This window comes from Vigna angularis, chromosome 3 (genome assembly GCF_016808095.1).
Source record: "Vigna angularis cultivar LongXiaoDou No.4 chromosome 3, ASM1680809v1, whole genome shotgun sequence".
In the NCBI taxonomy this organism is placed as follows: domain Eukaryota; kingdom Viridiplantae; phylum Streptophyta; class Magnoliopsida; order Fabales; family Fabaceae; genus Vigna; species Vigna angularis.
Window position 1 is genome coordinate 26,969,344 of NC_068972.1, and position 20,335 is coordinate 26,989,678.

General features: G+C 33.6%; 1 protein-coding gene and 1 non-coding gene across 2 annotated transcripts; both read left to right on the top strand.

Moving 5' to 3' along the window:
- The first annotated feature begins 7,574 nt into the window (after positions 1-7,574).
- Positions 7,575-7,681, top strand: LOC128196055 (small nucleolar RNA R71). Its single transcript, XR_008248155.1, has one exon. It is a non-coding gene; the product is annotated as a small nucleolar RNA R71 (small nucleolar RNA).
- A 6,868-nt stretch (positions 7,682-14,549) lies between these two features.
- LOC108320228 (glutathione S-transferase L3) lies at positions 14,550-17,220 on the top strand. The gene is made up of 10 exons (XM_017551598.2): positions 14,550-14,608; positions 14,702-14,773; positions 14,865-14,925; positions 15,232-15,318; positions 15,433-15,531; positions 15,630-15,732; positions 15,829-15,905; positions 16,330-16,437; positions 16,622-16,702; positions 16,795-17,220. The coding sequence occupies exons 1-10, from the start codon at positions 14,598-14,600 to the stop codon at positions 16,804-16,806; spliced, it is 711 nt and encodes a 236-aa protein (XP_017407087.1). The 5' UTR covers positions 14,550-14,597; the 3' UTR covers positions 16,807-17,220.
- Positions 17,221-20,335: the final 3,115 nt, after the last annotated feature.

Sequence of the window (20,335 nt, forward strand, 5' to 3'; positions counted from 1 at the left end):
TCCCCCCCTTCAGCTGCTCCAACTGAAAAGACTGCATCCCTAAGCTCACACCATCAAGGTGATCATTGCAAAAGAGAAGACAACATACAAAGACATACCACAAAAAAACAAGGGTAAGCTAGTGTAATTTAATAGTCATTTGAGCATATAATTCAAACATACAAGTCAGATAATCATACACATGTATAAAACATATAAGCACATATTGACCGACCACTTTAACTTAACTGTTCGGACTAGTATGAATACGTAGCTTTTGGTCGTTCGTGCACTTGTGGGTGTAGTAACTGGAAACCCATCAGCTGTCGCACGAGGTTAACCCGTTATAACTCACCGTAGGACACCCCACCCTCCTCGGCTAGGACCTCCTGCTATTCTCACGACATGACTTACCCATCTCTACTTGAGACCTGGTAATCTTTAGAATGTCAGGATGAACGTCGTGGATTTCACTACCACCACCTTGATAACCAAACATTGACACATTCCTCCTTGGAACTCTCTTTCAATCCCCCCTATAAAAATCATATCGTACTTCAATACCAACATACTTCCTAATACACACTACATTTAAACAACTGAAATAAACACTCAGAGTAAAACATAAAATAATCTTTTAAAGACCAAATAGCTTACAGTAGTTTAAGGCCGAACGGTAGAACAACCGCCACCCATGAATACGACTGAGCGGAAAAGATCAATATAACCTATGAACCAAACCAAACGGGAAAACACTCACAGCACACGGACATGACCGATCGGTTATTAACAGAAGACCCAGAAGAAGCCTAACGCAGTTAAGATCGAACACCAATACCAGACCGAGCACTACCAAGACCGAGCCCTACCAAGACCGAGCGCTAGTACAAGACCGAGCACTATCAAGACCGAGTGCTAGTACAAGACCGAGCACTACCAAGACTGAGCGCTAGTACAAGACCGAACACTACCAAGACCGAGTGTTAGTACAAGACCGAACACTACCAAGACCGAGCGTTACTACAAGACCGAGCACTACCAAGACCGAGTGTTAGTACAAGACCGAGCACTACTAAGAGACCGACTACCCACCTAAGACCGAACGGACATGAACGAGTAAGACTAAAGAGATCGAACCCAATTAATGATTGAGTACCTGAATATAGTCGAGCGGCCAATCAGCGCATGACAGAGCGGGGCCGAACGTGGTTAAAACTGAACACCAGTACAAGATTGAACTATAGCTAAACCGAATACTAGTGTAAGACCGAATGCTAGGGCGAGACCGAACGTTAGCAAGACCGAACACTAGAGCGAGACCGAATGCTAGAAAGACCGTTCGCTAGTTTATGACCGAACACTAGAGCGAGACCGAACGCTAGAAAGATCGTTCGATCATTAACTAAATTCCACATAAGTAGAACTCAGTTAAGACCGAACACAAGAGGAAGACCACCCACACTTAAGAACGAACAGTCATGAACTGATAAGACTCTACAGAGACTAGACTCAGTTATGACCGAGTAGTCAACAACGCTCTCTCAGTGTTCTGCATAATTCTGCAGAATAACTGCAGAATTATGAATAACACCTAATTTTAACAAAATTGAATATTTTTCCCAACTTCTAATCCTCCAAACATGAATTATACATATCTTTACACTTAACTAAGAGTACCTAAACCTTTCTAACATCAATTAGAGAGTTTCATCTTAGATTTGAGATTCAATTCTGCAGAATCATGAACTCAATGACCGAAAACCAGATTTCTCTGTTTTAGTATAGTTTTTAGTGACTTAAGGATCTCAACAAGTCCTAAATAACTTGCCCAGATTCTCTATACAGACCAAACTCAAATCGAACACAAATTCCCCAATTTCACCATCACACTTCTTCACAATTTACTCAACCATTTAACTTTAAATTCTGTAGAAACCCAAACCTCATAATCATAGCATCTAACAGTCCACACAAGCATCACCGAACATTAAATCATTCAATTTCACACACGTGCAGAATCATCAACAACATTTTCATATATCATCAACCAAACAATTAAATTAACTAGTTTCCCTTACCTCAAAGCAACTTGACAGATTTAAACCTCTCCACCGTTTTGCTAATCCGCAGGTGATCCTAGGACAGCCTACAGACTTTGGATTGGTGAAAGGGAAACCAACCACCAAACCATTAACAGAATCAGAACCCAAATGAAGAATCGATGAACACATGCAAAACCGAACGGTGCTTGCATGTACCAGAAATTTCAAGAATTAAAGAGAGACAAACTTACCGGCTCTAAACACGAAATTGATCGGTGGAAAAGGACACCCTGATCTCAGAATCGCCTAAGGAGGTTCTGATCACCGATCAGATGAACCAACAGTGAGTAATTTTAAAGAGAAGGAGGAGAAAAGGTAGAAGATAGTGTTTTTAGAGATAGAACGTACTGATATAATGAGCTGAGTATTTTAAAACTTCTATTTATACTGTTAGCTTATTTTAACAGTAAGTGTTCAGTCTCATTATTTTAATACATCCATCTACTCTTAACAGTCTATTTTGGGTTCTTACACAACCTAGGGTAAAAACACAAGACTTAGAGCCTAAACCGCAAACAGATAAAAACTAGAACCTGAAACCCAAACATAGAAAACATAGGAAAACACTTAGGTCCTAGGAAATAGGAAAACACTTAGGCTAGAAAACCCAGACGCATGACTAGACGATGTCTTGTCTAAAGGCATCCAAGAGGGAATTAAGTTAAACGCTCAATGCTTAAAATACCTAGATTAGGTATTTGGCTTCTCTCGAAAACAAAAAAACAGCTTGAGACATTGTCTTTGACTAAAACATTAAAAGACACAATTGTTACAACACATAAGAAAGCTTAAGCAAGTCAAACGCTATATGTCTAAAAAGAGACAAAAGCCATAGAAGCGTTTACTTGGATCAAAACGATACCATGAGCTACACAAACACCTCATCCTGTGATGAAGTATTAATATATGTTTGGTATCTTCGATTAAAGAACTTATTTGTAAAATGCTACCTAATGTAGGAAATCAAAAAATACTTTGTTGTTCTGAGCAGGCATTAAATGACATTACATGCTCAACGTTCAAAAATAACAAAAGTGATAAGAAAAGTCATATCTTTTGCATGCACACTTTACTCTAATTTTGCAGATAAACTATTCTACACACATCCACAATGGTACAAATTAAATATCAAAAGTGGACGTTAGAGACAAACGAGATAATCGTTGAATGTTCTTCTCTTGAAGTAAAGTCTAAAAAGATCGTACAACCTACTTCAAACAAAGGACTGAAAAAGCATGCCTGCTCTAACAAAGTTGACTTACACAATGACTGCTGTAAAAAGAAGAAAGAGAAAACACAAGTATCAAGGTTACAAACTACAAACGCAGTCTAACAGACAAATTTTCATGAAGCCTATATATAAAAGATCTCTAATGAAGAAAATCAAGAGGATAGAATATATGATAGCCAAAGCAAAGAAGAGCTTACAATGAGAGATCCATCCTAAAGAGAAAAAAAGAGAAAAAAGCTCAAAGAAAAGAATACATTTGTGCTGAAGAAAAAAGACGAGAAGAGAAAAGGAGAAAGAGATACTCTCGAGCTTAAGCGTTAAATTTATTACTACTGTAAGAGAGTAGAGAGAAACACCTGTGAGTGTTTAGACTGCATTGTATTGTAATCAAATTCTCTTATAGATTTAGTCTAAGCTGCTTGTAAGCAATCGTTGATCGCAATTTTAAAGAGAATTAAAATACTTACAACTGAACTCTTTTGAGTTGAGGAATGTAGGCGCGATAGGCTAGTACCAGGAGTGGTTCGAATACTCAAAGAAAATCTCGACAGACAGCTGAGTATCAGGGGTAGTGCTAATACTTAGAGGAAATCTTGGCGAGGTGGTTAAGTACCAAGAGTGGTGCTAATACTCATTTGTAATCGTGTGAAGATTATATTGGAAGCCTCTATGAATAAGACTAGATGTAACTCAGTTGGAGCGAACCAGTATAAAATCTCTTGTATTATTCTCTATTCTCTTTACTAAACGATCCTCTTAGAAAACCTGCAATTGAGTTTTATATTTCAAAATATTAAAACTTCCAAGCTATCCTTTATTTTTAAAGGAAGTTCTTACATACACTATAGTAGAAACATTATGAATAACATGACGATCTTATCAATGCATATATATTTGAAGTCGAACGTCTAATCCTTCAAAAGAATATTTCACACGCTCGATAACGTGCTATATCAGAAGGGTTGCAATTTACGTTTTCCATAAACACTACTCAACCCTCCCCCCCCTCCTCTCCCCGCCCTTCTAGTTTTTTCAAGTACTTCATAGGTTGATCGAGACTCAACCCCAAAGAGCGAATTGCACCACAGAGAGTTCATGCCTACTTGGTTCTCACTATACACACTCTTAAACGCTCCCGAGTCTCGTGTATTGGAGGAAGCATTATAAGCGAATCTTATATCACCTCTTAGGAAATCCCAAACACCACAGAATGCCAATATGAAGAAGTATTGCAAGTATCATCGCAACTACGACCAAACGATCGATGAGTGTGCCACACTTTATGACAAAGTTAAGGAATTAATTCAAGTCGGCCATCTTAAGTGATTTATGAAACATGACGTGGGGTAAGCTCACGTTCTAGGTACCAAAGATATAATGATAAAAGAGAAGTTAAGAGAGATAGAGAAAATGAAGAAGAAAGAAAAGTCAACTCAATGCGATGGGATACACTCTAATGATAGACCTTATTAAGGGGTACGATTAGTACCATATCCGGAGGGTTCGCGAGAGGTGGATCTTCATCTTCAGCCAAAAAGAAACATATGAGGGTGATGTAGTCAATTAGTGCAATATCCCAGACTTTCAAGATGAAGAGGATGCCGCTTATTACCTTCGTAGAAACTTCCAAGTAGTGGATAAACGACCCTTGGTCATCAAGGTGGAGATTGAAAACTTTGCCATCAAGAAAGTCTTAATAAACCAGGGTAGTTGAATGGATATCCTTTATTCGAAAACTTATAAGAAGTTGGAGTTACCAGAAGAGGTAATGACCTTGTATGAAGAGCCGATATATGGTTTTTCTAGAGTAAGGGTGAGCACTAAGGGATACATTGACTTGCATACAACGTTTGGGGAAGGGAATTTAACAAAGAGCATACCTATTCAATACTTGGTCATAAGCACCAACATGTCTTACAAGATTCTACTAGGGTGGCCATCCCTCAACCTACTTGATGCGATGGTGTCTACTCCCCACCTAGCCATGAAGTTCTCATCATCATCAAGACACATCATCACAGTCCACAGATACTAGAAAACAGTACGATAATGCTACATAGCAAGTTTGCAACTTTCTATTGTGCAACTCAGTGCTAACAATGTTGAGAAAGCAAATAATTGGTCTAGCCATAGAAAGAGAATACCTCAACCAAGGGTAGGTAATGATGCGTGGATGAAACTTGTTGGGGGAAATTAGTATGTTCCCCTTGCATGAGGAACACTGCCTAAAGATTGAGATAAAAGTAGACGAGGAAGGAGAAAATGTTATAGGTAGGTCCTAACCAACAATGCTAGTTTGTTCACATGGACTGCAGCTGACCTTCCAGGGATCAATCTGAGGATAGCCCCTCATAGGTTGTTTATTTTCAATGAATCTAGGCTGGTATCTCAAAAGAAGAGAAAATTAGGAGAAGAGAGGAGGCTAACCGCTAAGACTAATGTTGGGAAGTTACTACAAGCCGACTTTATGAAGGAAGCTTGTTACACAACTTGGTTAGCCAATGTTGTGATCTGAAATTGTCACCAATTCTTTCTCAAAAATAAAGTCTCTAACCTTATTCTTCCTCTCAACCTCAATATCCTCAAAGAATATGGCAATACTCATCTCAAAAATATTCTTTAATTTGAGATCATAATACTTATAGCCTTTGGATCTTTTAGAATAACCAATAGTTAATCATTGTTCGAGAGTCCAATTTCTTTGTCTTATAAGGCCTTGTTTCAGCTGAATATCTCCACACACGTAAATGTTTTAGACTAGGCTTTCACCCAATCCGTAGCTCATAAGGTATTGTGACAGCTGCCTTGGTTGGCACTCTGTTTAAAATATAAGTTATAGTCTTTAGAGCATCTCCCCAAAGTGACTTTGGTAAGGTGAAATGATAAACCATATTCCTTATCATATCTTGAAGAGTATGATTTCATCTTTTAATTAACTTACTAATTTTAATATAATCTATTAATTAACTTACTAATTTTTTACTTTACACGCATAATCACAATAATGAAAAATCTTATTTATTGTTCTACCTCTTATGGTTAAGCAAACAACATCAATATGTTAATTCATTTAGCTTCTTTCTATAATCTAAGAAGGGCTCTAACCACTTTATTCATTATTATAGTCCAAGTATGAATACGATGCAATGCAGATTATATATGTGCATGAAAATAATGTAAATCTTTTACCTTTCTCTTAAAAAGAAGTTATTAGAAATCTAAAACGAATTTCAATTAAAGACATAAGACTGAAAACAATTCAAAATAATATCAAAACTAAAAATAAATAAATGAAAATAAACTCTATTTTAATTTAAAAATAAACTCATATAACCTCATATTTCAATATGAAATTACGAGATAATCAAAGAAAGATAATCTTTCATGTGGAAGACCACCCAAAACATGAAGGGAAGTGGTGAATGATAATGAAAGAAGTGATTGATGAATGGTGAGTGGGATGGTTGAAGTAAATGATGAAGACCAAAGTTGAGCTCTTTATTTATAAATGTTCTAGATGAAATTTAGTTGCTATTGAGATCCATATTATCAATTTCAATTGCTAGTATAGATTATGTTGTTATAGACATTTGTTGAAAGATTCTTTTTTAGAGCTTTAAGGGTTAGAGATTATGTTTATAAAACTATATTATCTCCAAGATTATTCCCAAGATTTTCTCTAAGACTTATTCCAAGATTATCTCGAAGATTAATGGGCGTTAATGACCTTGTGTTAGGTGTGATGGGGTTAAACATTGGCTACCCGTGGCTAAACCAAATGGGGCTGAGCGTCAAATCCCTAAGTTGAATGAGACTCCACTATTTGATCTCTAATTGTTAGAGTAGTTATCTGGTATTCAATTCTTGTTCATGAAGTGTATTTCCTCTTCCTTTGCAGTTTCAACTACAGAGTTGTGGCCATTTTGGTGTTCATCTACACATAAATCACATTTTAATATATGATATGTGGAGTCGTGAGATCTCGACTCAAGCTGCAGCTTTTCCATTTCTTCCATTTGGTGAGAAATGAGTTTATTCGGTGCTAATATGACATCTTGCATTCCTAGCTCTAGTAATCCCTTTTTGGAAGGTTGATTTCTGCCATATTGTGTTTGACAATCACTAGTTACTAGTGATTCAATGATTGTGGTAACCTCTTCAACCCTCTTCATCATCATAGTTCCTCCTATTGAAGCATCCAGTAGCATTCTTGTTTGTGGTCTAAGTCCATTATATACATGTTGAGTTATGTTACTTCATCAAATCCATGATTAGGACAACTTTTAAGTAAGGCTTTGCACCTCTCCCATGCTTCGCAGAAGTGGTCATCTACTCCTTGGGAGAAGGTTGCAGTGGTAGTTTTGTAACTAATATACTTAGATGGTAGGAAGAATCTGGCTAGAAACTTTCTTTCCACATCATCCTAACTTGTTAAGCTTTGATATGGGTGAGATTGTAACCAAATCTTAGCTTTTTTTCTACAAGTGAAAATGAAAATAGCCATTTTAGAATTTGTTCCAAGTGTTCTACATAGGTTACAGAACATGGTCAAGTGATTAAAAGGATCTTCTTGGTCAAAACCAGCAAATTGATTTGTTGTTATTAGATAGAGTAATACATGCTTCATCTCCACTCCTTTTGTGGGTCTAGCAATGTTTGAAAAATGGTGTGGCTCATGTTGTTAAGTGTAATTTCTCAATAATCTCCTCTTATTGTTCTTTGGAACCTTTTGATCAAGACAGTTTGCTTCTAGATCAAGTTTTGTTTCTACGGCTTCAGTCTATAGTTACAACAGTGAAGTCAGAATTTGTCTCTGTTTTTTGTTCTTGTTGTTATGCTTTTTAATTACTAGTTCAACCTCTGGGTCGAACAATAAAACTAGTTTTTGTCCTCTCCTTTGCATACACAATAATTTGAAAATTGGTGAACAACATTAAAGCACAAAAATTTATGCAGAAAAGAGTGTAAAAATAAATGTAATAGTAACTTAAAAACAGTAACACGAAAATAAATGAATTGGTTACCTTATCAACACTTAAATACAAGTGTAATCTCCCAGTAATATCCTCCGATTGTTCTTTGGAACCTTTTGATTAAGACAATTTGCTTCCATATAAAGTTTTGTTTCTACGGCTTCAGTCTACGACTACAACGGTGAAGTCATAATTTGTCTTTATTTTTTGTCTTGCTGTTACGCTTTCTAATTGCGCATTCAACCTCTAAAACGAATAATAAAACCAATTTGTGTCCTCTCCTTTGCATACACAATAATTTAAACAATGGTGCGCAACATTAAAGTACCAAAACTTATGCAGAAAAGAATGCAAAAATCAATGTAACAATAACTTAAAAATAGTAACACAAAAATAAATGATTTTATCCCTAAATTCCCTTAATTTTGTAGGTTATTGGTATGATTTGGAAGAAGAGTAAAAGTATCAAGGAGTTGGGATGCAAAAAAAGAGAAAAAGACGCAGTGTAGAAAAGTCAAACTAAAGCTGAGGGCCGCCTCAAGGGCCTTGAGTGCCAGCCAATCAAGGCTGAGCGTCAGCCAGGGGCCCTACACATCAGTTTCATGTATCACACACCGCCTGGGTGCCCTTCCAGGGGCGCTGAGCGCCAGTTCTCTGGCAGTTTCGCCTGCTTGCCCCCACTTAGGGCGATGAGCACTAGCGACGTTGGCCCATGATCCAATTTTGATCTATTTAAGGACTTGCACGACCAAGGATTGGTATCTCTTCATGGCTTGAGCACAGAAACACACTTTTCGCCCCTTGGAGGCATATTTGGGGATGCGGGAGCTCTCCTCTTAAGTTTTTATGGTTTTTCTATTTCTTTCATTTCCATTGTTCATCTAGTTTCTCCATTATAATGGAGAACTAAACCTTATTTGTTGTTGGGAAAGCTGTAACCTCTAAACTCTCACGTATTTGAATTGATTCTGATTTATATATGCTTCTTTCATTAATTGTTAGGGTTATTCTTGTTTGCTCAATGCTTGTTATGTTTAACTCATTCACGACATGATATTTGATTTGCCTGAGTATCAACAAATATCTTACAATTCATGATATGGAGAATTTCTCCCAAGGGAACTATTGTCTATACATAGGGATAGAACGCTTGGTTGTCTTAAGCTTTCGTTCGTAATGCATAATTAATTATTAGGGATGCAGGACATTGTGGTCTAGTAATTAAGGATAAACTTCTTTCACCGAGACATCGGGTTCTAAGTAATTTAGAAAGTGACATTGACATTTAATAAAGAAGAAGAATTCTTATATGCATGAGAGTGATTAGGTGAAATCTAAACCCCAACAACATTATCATCTCATATTATCAACTTCATCCATTCATTCTAGTGTTTAGCATCAATTGATCAATTTACATTCATATATACTTTTGTTGCATTTGCATTTGAAAACCAACAAAATATCTTTTCCGTCTTAATTAGTTAAGTAATTACACAATTGTTTAGTGTCGTGAGTCTCTTGGGAAACAATACTTGGTCTTACCATTTATTATTACTTGATACAATTTAGTACACTTGCCGAGGTCTTAACATAGACCACAACTTAAAACTAGTTCCCACTAAATCTTAAGCTAGTAAAGTAAGATGAGTGATCAATTCATCCAACATTAAGTATAAATCAAATAACAAACTTCAAATCAAAAGCAAACATCAATAAATGAAATATAGTACCGGAAATAAGAGAGTTCAAAGCTGTTACATCTCACTCCAACCAACATGGGAGATTTTGCTATTCATAAATGATAGAAAAAAGTAATAGAAAGGAAGAAACTTCATCTCCTAATTCCTTAAAAATGTTATATTAAATATAAAGGAAGTGAGTGAAAAGACTCTCTAAAGTCTCTCTCAAAAAGTGCTCCAAAAGCTCTCTTCCAAGTCTCTTAAACACATGAAATTATGGTATTATAAACTCTAACAACATGGTTCAAGCGATGGTTCATGGCTCTAGTCATAAGGTTTCTTCCGTAGCTGGGTTTCCTCCAAGGCTTAACTTATGTGTTCCTGGGCTGAAGCCTTCTTATGATTACTTCATGATGAAGGACTTTCCATGGCTTGAGCTTCAAGCCAGGGCTTGAGGAAACCTTCCATGTTAGGTTTTCTCTTTGCAGCTCAAGCCCTCATTCAGCGTTGCAACTGTGCTATGTCAGATAGCTTGAAAAGTTCTTGAGTTTCTCTGTTTTTCTTCATATTTAAGTTTTGACTCTCTAATTTCTTGTATTTTTGAAAAATAAGTAAAATTAGGGTGATTAAGATGAATTTTACATATAATTATAACAAGATAAGTGTCAATTCAATATTGAAATCAATTAATACTAGGTACTTATGAACTACCTTTTTCTTTGTCTTTTATATTCGTCTCTCTTAAAAGCATTTTATCCTTTTCAACAAGTGGAGTAAATCACGAATTCCTTCATCTCTAACTCCCTCATTTCAATCTTTTTCTTCCTTCAACCACAATTCTAAAGATAAAGGGGTACCTCCATATTCAATTTCTATCACCCATAATACTTATTCACCTCTAATCCATTTCTATGTCCTCACATTCATCCATCATCAACTAGTTTCTCCACTACTTATCCATCGATCGACGTTTCTTAGTTTCTACTGAGTTGGTTCACCATAATTTCAACCTGAGTAATGTACTCAGAAACTCCTTCTATCTCCTTCATTCTCATGTTCTCCAACTTACCCCTAAGTATTTGAAGTCAAACTTCCTTCACTTGGTTATCTCCTTTTTTTCTTTTTCTAGAAAATTTTATACTTCTTTTGAAGTTTTAGCATTTGGTATCTTAACAAAGTTGAACTCATAAACATGGCGGTACAACATCTACATCATTGTCTCACTAATACATAAATGCCATTCTATGACAGGTAAAATGGACCTTCTATGATAGGTGTTATTGCATCATAGTTATGACAGACATAGAAGTTTCACACTTTTTATAATGTAGCGAAAATTTTTGTCATAGGTCTTTTTACGTACTTTAGGTTACTTGTCATAGAAAATCAAACCTACTATGACTACTTCTGGTTACTTGTCATAATATATTCAAGTTATTATGACGTACTTTGTTTATCTGTCATAATATCCTCGCTTTCTATGACATACTTTTTCTTACCTATCCATTTATCTGTCATGATGTTAAAGTTTTTTTCTTAATTTTTTCCTTATTTTACCATCTTATCCATTTAATTTATCTGAAAATCAATAATTTGAGCAAAACAAATAATTTATGAAAATTTCATACATTAAATTGTCCAATAATATTTAAAATATTAATTGTACATAAACCTACTAATACAATACAAATATTGTTGAAAAAATTATAAAATAACATTATATTGTACATAAATCTATATATACTATATTAAATTGTCCTCAAATTTTTATAAGTCACTAATAGTTAAAAGAAAAGAAGCTCACTTTATTTTAATTTCTTCTGTTGTATTTTAAGAAAAGGAAGAACTCTAAGACAGTCTTGTAAAAGTGATAGGAATGTACCTGAAGAATCGTGAAGGCTATAGTTTTAATAACGAAAAAAATGTAGCAATAATACATACACACACCGAGAGACTATTACAAGAATAAAGTGATTTTATTTTTCACAACTTTCAGAACAAAAAAGTACCTCCTATGTTCGTCTGCAGTGCAGGGGCATCAAACATATGGACCCAATATTTGTCAGTTTTTCTAAAATAAAACAAAATACGGTAAATTAAAAGAGGTTTTATAGAGTTCACAAATAAAAAACTACAACTATATGCAGAGTTCAATTTCCATGTACGTAAAACTAAAAGAATGGAGAACTTCACAGCTTTCAGAACCAGAAACGGCTCACTAGGTTCATCTGCATATGGGAACAATATGTGTCGCTTTTTTTCTTAAATAAAACAAAATATGGTAAATTAGAAGACATTTTAGAGTTCACAATAAACAAACAAGGCCATATGTGCCGCTTTCAACGCATTATTCTTGGTTGTCGTTAGATTCGTTATGTTTGGTTTTACGTAACCATTTTCTATCCCTCCCAATTATAATTATATTTGAGATCCAAGAAAAGTTTTCATCTAGAAACTTTAATTATCATAATTGAATGCTTTTGTCAATTTGTTATAATAAGTCTTTTTGGTGAATAATTTTGATTCACTCCTCTTCACTCAATCATAATAAAAAGAATACAATTGAACTTTATATCCACAACTTTAACTTTTCATCTTCAAGTTCTGCTAATTATCACATTAAAGTCTACTAATTACCACATTAAAGTCTGCTTATTATTACACGAGACAGTAATAACCATTAAGAATATAACATGACACAATAAACTCTTTACATTTGTACTCCACAAGTAACAAAATTATTAAAACATTAACTACCCTTTTAAAACTATCCATTTAATCTCACAAGAATAATTAAGATGTCAAAAAATCATGAATCAAATCGGCCCGTAGGAACCGATTTATCTCAATAAACAGTATTCAGGTCTAGTGGGAAAATAAAATTCGACTGAATCTAATGAAAAAAAAATAAAGCAAAAAATATCAACTGAAGGAAAAATTTCCCAGAGAAAAATATGAAAAATCCCGGTGGTTTGTCGGTATCGGAAGTTGGTGCTCAAGCGGCCCTATGATAGAGCCATGTAGGTATTTAAAGCATTAATCATATGGTACAATATGCATTTATTCGTGTATTTGACGTGATTGTGATTAAAATATATTGTTCAGTGTAATGTTTATGATGTGTTTGAATTTATTAATCCTCTTATTTATGTCGTTTACATGTGTAAGATATAATTTTTTCCACTTTTTTCGTCTTGTTTGTTTAATTGGTCTTTATAAGTAGGTATGAATTTGTTAAGTGACAAGGTTAGGAGTGATAAAACTTTGTTTTTCTATTATGATGTTTTAGTTATATATGAAACCTCTATGTTATTTGTATGATAATAATATTGAATATATCTTTCATTTGTTTTTGTATTATTCTATTGTAATACGGTTACCAACATGGTTAAAAAAAGTTATTTAGAATTTGTAGTTTTTTTTTTAGATTTGGTTGTTCAATTTATGAAGTGTTCTCATAATCCTTTTCTTAAAATGATTAAAGTGGTTATAATATTATTATAGTTGTTTGGATGATTTGGAGGATGAAAAATCATAATAGATTTCAGGATTCAATTGTGATTTCTTATGCTATTTTTTAACTTAAGAGTTAGTGCGTCCAATTTGAAATAAATTTAAGAATCATATGAATAATTTGTCTACGATTTTTTGGTACTAAAGTATTTTAATATTCAAGCTAGGGAATGTTGGGTGGTTTTATTTATGGACGTAATATAACAAGATCTGTCAATTGATTTAAGGTGAATATTGATAGTACATCTAGGGCTTGTTCTAATTTAGTTTCATGTGTTAGTATTCTTAGAGGAAATTGGGTGAATATGTGAGTAATTTTTCAACTTTTTTAGAATAAAAATTTCTATTTATGTCAAATTTACAAGGGCCATTTATGCATTAGAGCATGCTTGGAGGAAAGACTTTTCAAAGGCTTTGGTTGCAGAATAATTTTTATTTAGTGTGTCATGATTTTTTGGATCAACGAGTGGTTTCTTAAAGTCTTAAAGAGAAATAACATTGACACTTACATTTTTTTTTTAAATATATGCAATTCAAAGTTTATCATGTTTTTCATAAAAGAAATCATTGTATTAATAAGTTAGCTAATTTAGTCTTGATTCATAAATTATACATGATTTAGTGTTTTACCTATATGTATTTATGTAGATTTCTTTTTCATTTATATATTTTGTGAAATGTAATTTTTATCATTGATTAAGTCGATTCTCATCTTTGTATTCTTTTATTTATGTTTTCTTTTTAATAAAATTTATATGATAACAAAGGATTTACTTTAGGATATCAACATAACTGAACTGTCAAGTCCATACTGATTCTTAACATCACTTTAAAATTAAATTTTAGTTTTTGTTTTAAACATTTATTCCAAAGTTTTATTATCATTATATGGTAAGATTTACAATGCCTAAGAGTATTTTATCTTAAAACTTTTGTTTCTTTATTTTTTAGTTTTATTTATATAAATAATATATGTAAGTTTCTTTTTATCTTTTATATTTGAAAATACACGACTATGAAAATTGAATAAATGGTCAAATAATATATGTAAGTTTCTTTTTATCTTTTATATTCTGATTCTGTCCATTCAATCGTTAATATCCTGTGAAGAACAACGTCAATGGCAACTCTGTATTAAAATTCTTCATTTTCTAAATTATCCTCTGTTACATTTTTATTCCAATATTATGTTCTTCTCTAATGCCCTCTCTTTGTATCCAACAGTAGCGTGCAAGCTGTTCGTCCTCCTCCATTAACATCCACCTCCGACCCACCTCTTTTTGATGGCACCACCAGGTTGTTTCCATCTCAATCCAAAGTTCATCGTTTTCATGGTTCTTCAATTTTAAAATGCCCATTTCCTTATTTGTTTTTATTGTTTATTTAGGTTGTACATCAGTTATTCTTGCCCCTATGCACAGCGTGTATGGATAACTAGGAACTACAAGGTTGTTTCTTTGTTATGTCCTTTTTATGATGTCCATTTTTACTACTTCCATTTGCCATGTTCTAAGTGCGTGCTTCTTGTGGTTTATTATGATTTTGAGTTTAATTTTTGAGTAAAGCATCTGAATAAGACATTATTATTGTTGAAATAACCTTTTTGAAGTAGTTTTTATGAAAGTTATCCAGTCTGTAACTAAATAACATTCTAACAACCTTCTGCACTGTCTACACATAGACTATTTATTTACTCTTATTTAATGTTCTTATTCTGTCACTTTTATTTCTCGTATTGGTAATGGAAACTACAGAGACTACAAGACAAGATCAAATTGGTTCCTATTGATCTTCAAGATAGGCCAGCTTGGTATAAGGAGAAAGTCTACCCTGAAAATAAGGTGAGTAACTTAGACAAATGAGGGTAATTAAAGGGTTCTAATTTGCTATTTTGATTTGATTTGGTTTGATTTAGCAAGTTGAATTTGTTTCCCTAAAATAGAATTCATTTGTAGGTGCCATCATTGGAGCACAATGGCAAGGTTTTGGGAGAAAGTCTTGATTTGATCAAATATGTAGATGCCAACTTTGAAGGGACACCTTTGTTTCCTGGTGTAAGAACTAGAAACTGCACATTCTCTTTTGGCCCTTCATGGCCTCTCTCATCTCTTTGTTAGAATGAATTAATGATGTTGAGTGCAAATTTTTCTAGGATCCTGCTAAGAAAGAGTTTGGTGAACAACTATTATCCCATGTTGATACATTCAACAATGACGCGTCCTCTTCATTGAAAGGGGGTGTTGTACAGCAAGCTAGTAAGCGATATATTTAAGTTCATAACTATAGGAAATTTTCCCTTTTCATTTTCTACACAAATACAAGTGGGTCCTTACCATGGCGATTTAAATCAGGTTCTGCCTTTGATTACTTGGAGAATGCTCTTGGTAAATTTGACGATGGGCCGTTCTTTCTTGGTCAATTCAGTTTGGTGAGTTAAAATCATTTCAATAATCTTTGATTTTCGATTTCCTCTTAAAAACTTGCTGCTTTTCAGGCTGTGATTACTAATGCTTGTCGTGATGCATCTAATGTGTTGGAATAAATCAAAATACCTTAGCATATCTTATTATCCTCGAGCATTGATTTCCATATTTCCTCATTAGCTTTTAGAATTATTATAGTACTATAAATTCTATTGTAATACATTAAAGATATTAACGTATTTTAATATATCTTAGTTAACACCAATTCTGTATTTCGTGATCTTTAATATCTCTATCCAAAAGCCAAACATTTCAATAAGATGAAAGAAAGTAGTCATGGTTTGATCCCAATGTAGAATACTAGTATCATACGTGATTACATCAATGACCATAGCTTTTGTATCATATAAAAATATTTGTGATGATCAGGTGGATATTGCATACATTCCATTTGTTGAAAGATTCCAACCTGTCTCTGTTGACGTGTTCAAACATGACATCACCGAAGGAAGGCCAAAACTTGCAACGTGGATTGAGGTACACTAAACTCAGTTTTATGTAAAAAAGAGTTCTATTTTTTGTGGAAATTGCTCTTGTTTCAAATTTCTCAATTTGCTGCACAACAGCTGACAGATTGCTCCATTTGAACCTGCATAACTACCAAGTAATAACCCTTTGGATACACTGGTTACTAAAGCAATATCGTATGTTTCTCTCACAGGAGGTTAACAAGATTGATGCTTATACAGAGACAAAATTAGAACCCCAGGAAATCGTTGATAGATTCAAGAAACGTTATCTGGTATTACGAATCTCTTAACTGTTTATTTTGAAGAATCGTGATTGGTTTCTTACTGATCTCTTTGCTGCTACTTCTGCATTTCTACTCTGCAGTATCAACAGTGAGCGTTGGATTGGATTTTTCTAAGACGACGTAGATTATCTTCAGTCAAATATCAGTTATGTTTATCTGCTAAAGTTGCACATAGTTATGTTCACTTCTCAGCTTGTATGTTTGATGTCGTAATAATGTTTATATTACCACCTTATTGTGCTGTTAGAGACTTATTTAGATGTTCTTTAGTTTCAGAGTTTAATGTAAAAATGTTGCATCTTTGTTTTGACGAAAGTTCCCTTATACAGACACATAGTTTGAACAGGTTAAAAATTTAAGACTGTAAGGTATAATTGTATTACAATTGAGGGATGGCAGTGCAATTTTCTCAACGTATTATGTTAGTGGAGAGGTTGAACTTACAATCTCTCTCACTTACAACGTATTATGGCAGTGCAATTGAGGGATGGCAGTGCATTTTTTCACTCAGGTGTTTTAGACTCGCGAATTTAGTCCTCAGTTTTTTTTTTTTAAATATGTGAATGAGTCCTTCCTCTCCAACTTCATCAGTAACTGTGTGTCAAACAATTATCTAATATTTGTGGTATGTGACAATCTTAAAAATAGATTTTAGTAGTTTAAAAGCTCAAAACTCAAATACACCGATATCAAACACAATTTAAATCTCTTTTCATCTCCCAACGTGTTTTTTAAGGATAAAATCATAATGAAACTCGAATCTCTAAAGCGAACAATACTTTAAGAATGTAAAGATTGATCCTAATGCTATCTAAACGAACTTGGGATCGAAACATTGATCTGGTATGTGAGAATGAAAGTTTTCATTGTCCTCAACTACGGGGTTTGTTCTGGTACATCCAATATTCTCAGATCACCAAAGAGTTGAAATCAAGTACAATTTAAATACTCATTATTCACTCATCCTTTGAGACATCTTTTAAAGATAAAATGGTAACGGAGGTTCAATCTCCAAAATAAATAATACCTCTAGAAAGTGATGATTAACCCTAACCTCATGTTTTTGGAGAGATTTGGAATCGAAACATTTAATCTTCCATTTTTTTTTTCTTGCACATTGTTGGTATCACTAACATTGTGTTTGCTTTCGGATGAGTAAACAAAAGTGAATATCTCCCAAATAATATCCAATAATTTATAAAAAAAATAATAAAAGAACTAATTTATATAAAAAGCATATTTCAACTCACCCTCAAACAAATATGTAAAGAAATAAAACAAAAACCACGTAACAAAGAGAAAGTTATAAATATATCGTTACTACAATACAAGTTTATTTAAACAAAACATAATCAACTACATTATAACGTGATATAATAATATTATTATAACTTAGTGAATTATATTATAATTGTGTGGACCTAGAAAATTGTATTTTAAAATTGATATAAGAATTGAAAAATAGTAAGACTCGATTAATTTAATTTTTAAAAAGGTGTATATAAATAGGAGGTTTTATAAATGAGTTTTATTATTTCAAAACACATAATCTCTCTAGAAATTGGTTAGATTGGTCATCTCATGGTAGGCTTTCATAATTATTTGGGATAAGAAAAACTAGGAAGTACCAAATTGAGTGATTATGCAAGTTAAATTTTGTAAATCTAGAAAACTATTGTCATGACATTGAGTGGTAGTATAGGTAGGGTAAGCACCAACATTAAAACATCAAAAATAGTGACATATTCGTGACACGACACTAAGCGACGATTCTCACTCATGTAGTTGCTTGACTATAGCTAATGAGTGTTTCAAAATGATTGGGAAAAGGAAAATTGGACAATTCGAGGTTGAGAAGTACCATAAAGATGTTAAGTATTGATCAAACAAATGATTTCAAGTTAAACCAAGATGTTGTTAAGGGATGGCTACAGGTTAATGGATTAGAAAATGAAGATGGAATGTCTAAATGGGCTTTGTCCTTTCAACAATTGAAAGTTTTAATTTGAAAGTGGGATAACATTGTTATGGACTTTGTACCCACTGACCAAAGTCAATAAACTGAGCATGATGTTATGAGGGTGCTTGTGAATAGGGTGACCAAGAGTGTTCACTTCTTGTCATTATACCAGGAGTCATGTGTGATCAAGTTAGTTTGAGGGTACTTCAAGGATGGAATAAGGTAGTGTGAAGTGATAACTAGCATGTTTTACATTGAGACCCAAGGCTATCTTTAGATTTTGGTAAAACTTACAAGAGGTAGTGAAAAGTGTATGAAAGATGACTTTAGTGTATCAACCATAAATAGTTAGGCAGAAATAGAGAATGATTCAAGCTATAGATTTGGGGTTGAGAATGTGACTTTGGAAGTGGAGGTTAGGACAATCTATACTACTGAACACCATTGTTAAGACAAGATCATTTATAAGATTGAATTGTCTAAACACTCTTATATGTTTTGAGGTCTAACAAACAACATTAAATGAAATGAACATATGACAATGTTATCACTAACATATTAGAATAGCTGGAATAGAGGTAATGAATGAAAATACTCTGAAAACCAAGTAACTTAGGCCAAGTCTTAGAAAAACACCTAGGCATAAATTGGACATACCACTAAACGATTGCCAAGTTAAGGTGGTAATGATAGTTTTGGTAAACGCAAATGTTATACCGTACCAGACGATAATGAATCAACTCTTAATATAGTTAAGAAGGTAAAAATGCCCATAAAATACTTTTGGAAAGCACTTTGAAAGTCTCAATTAGAAATCCAAAAACTTGTGATAGAAGACATCTTGGCAAACACACTTGCTAAATAGAGCAAAATCTTAAACCGTTTACATAAGCTAGACGATACCATTTGCTAAATGATCCATTTAATCCAACGATGAATCCTTCAATGAATTGCTTGTTATCTTAGTGTGAAACTCAAATGATAAAATCCTACTTGAACGATCAAAAACATAAAAAGCACTTTGTTGTTTTAAACAAGCATTAAATGCCATTAAATATTCAATGTTTAAAAACAACAAAAAGTGATAAGAGATAAAACATATCTGCTACATGCATATCTACTTTACTTTGTGCAAATTTCCTATTAGATGCATCCACCTGCTCCATCCTATACAAATCAGAAGTAGACGTTAAGAACAAAGAAGACACTAATGGAATGTTTTCTCCCTCAAAAGTCGTGCCACATAAATATTATTACCTATTTTTCTCAAAGCACTGAAAATGACAAGTTGACTTTAACCAACGACTACTTCTTACGAAAAGACCAAGAAAACTCAAGAATCAAGGCCAAAGTTCTATCTAACGAATATCGTTTTGAGAAGCCTTTAAATAGAAGATGAGTCGAAGAAAGAATCAAGAGAATAACTTACAGAGCATAAGAAATCCTCGTAGAGAGAAAAACTCATAAAAGCACACGAACTCAAAAGAGAATATTTGAGAAGAGAAAAAGCTCAATATTAGAAACACTCTCAAGCTTCATTGATATACAAACTTACTATTGTAAAAGAAAGAAGAGAGAAAACACTTAGTGAGTCTATTAGATTGAATTGTATCGATCACATATCCTCTCTAGGAGAGTAATCATCTAAAGACTTGTAAGCA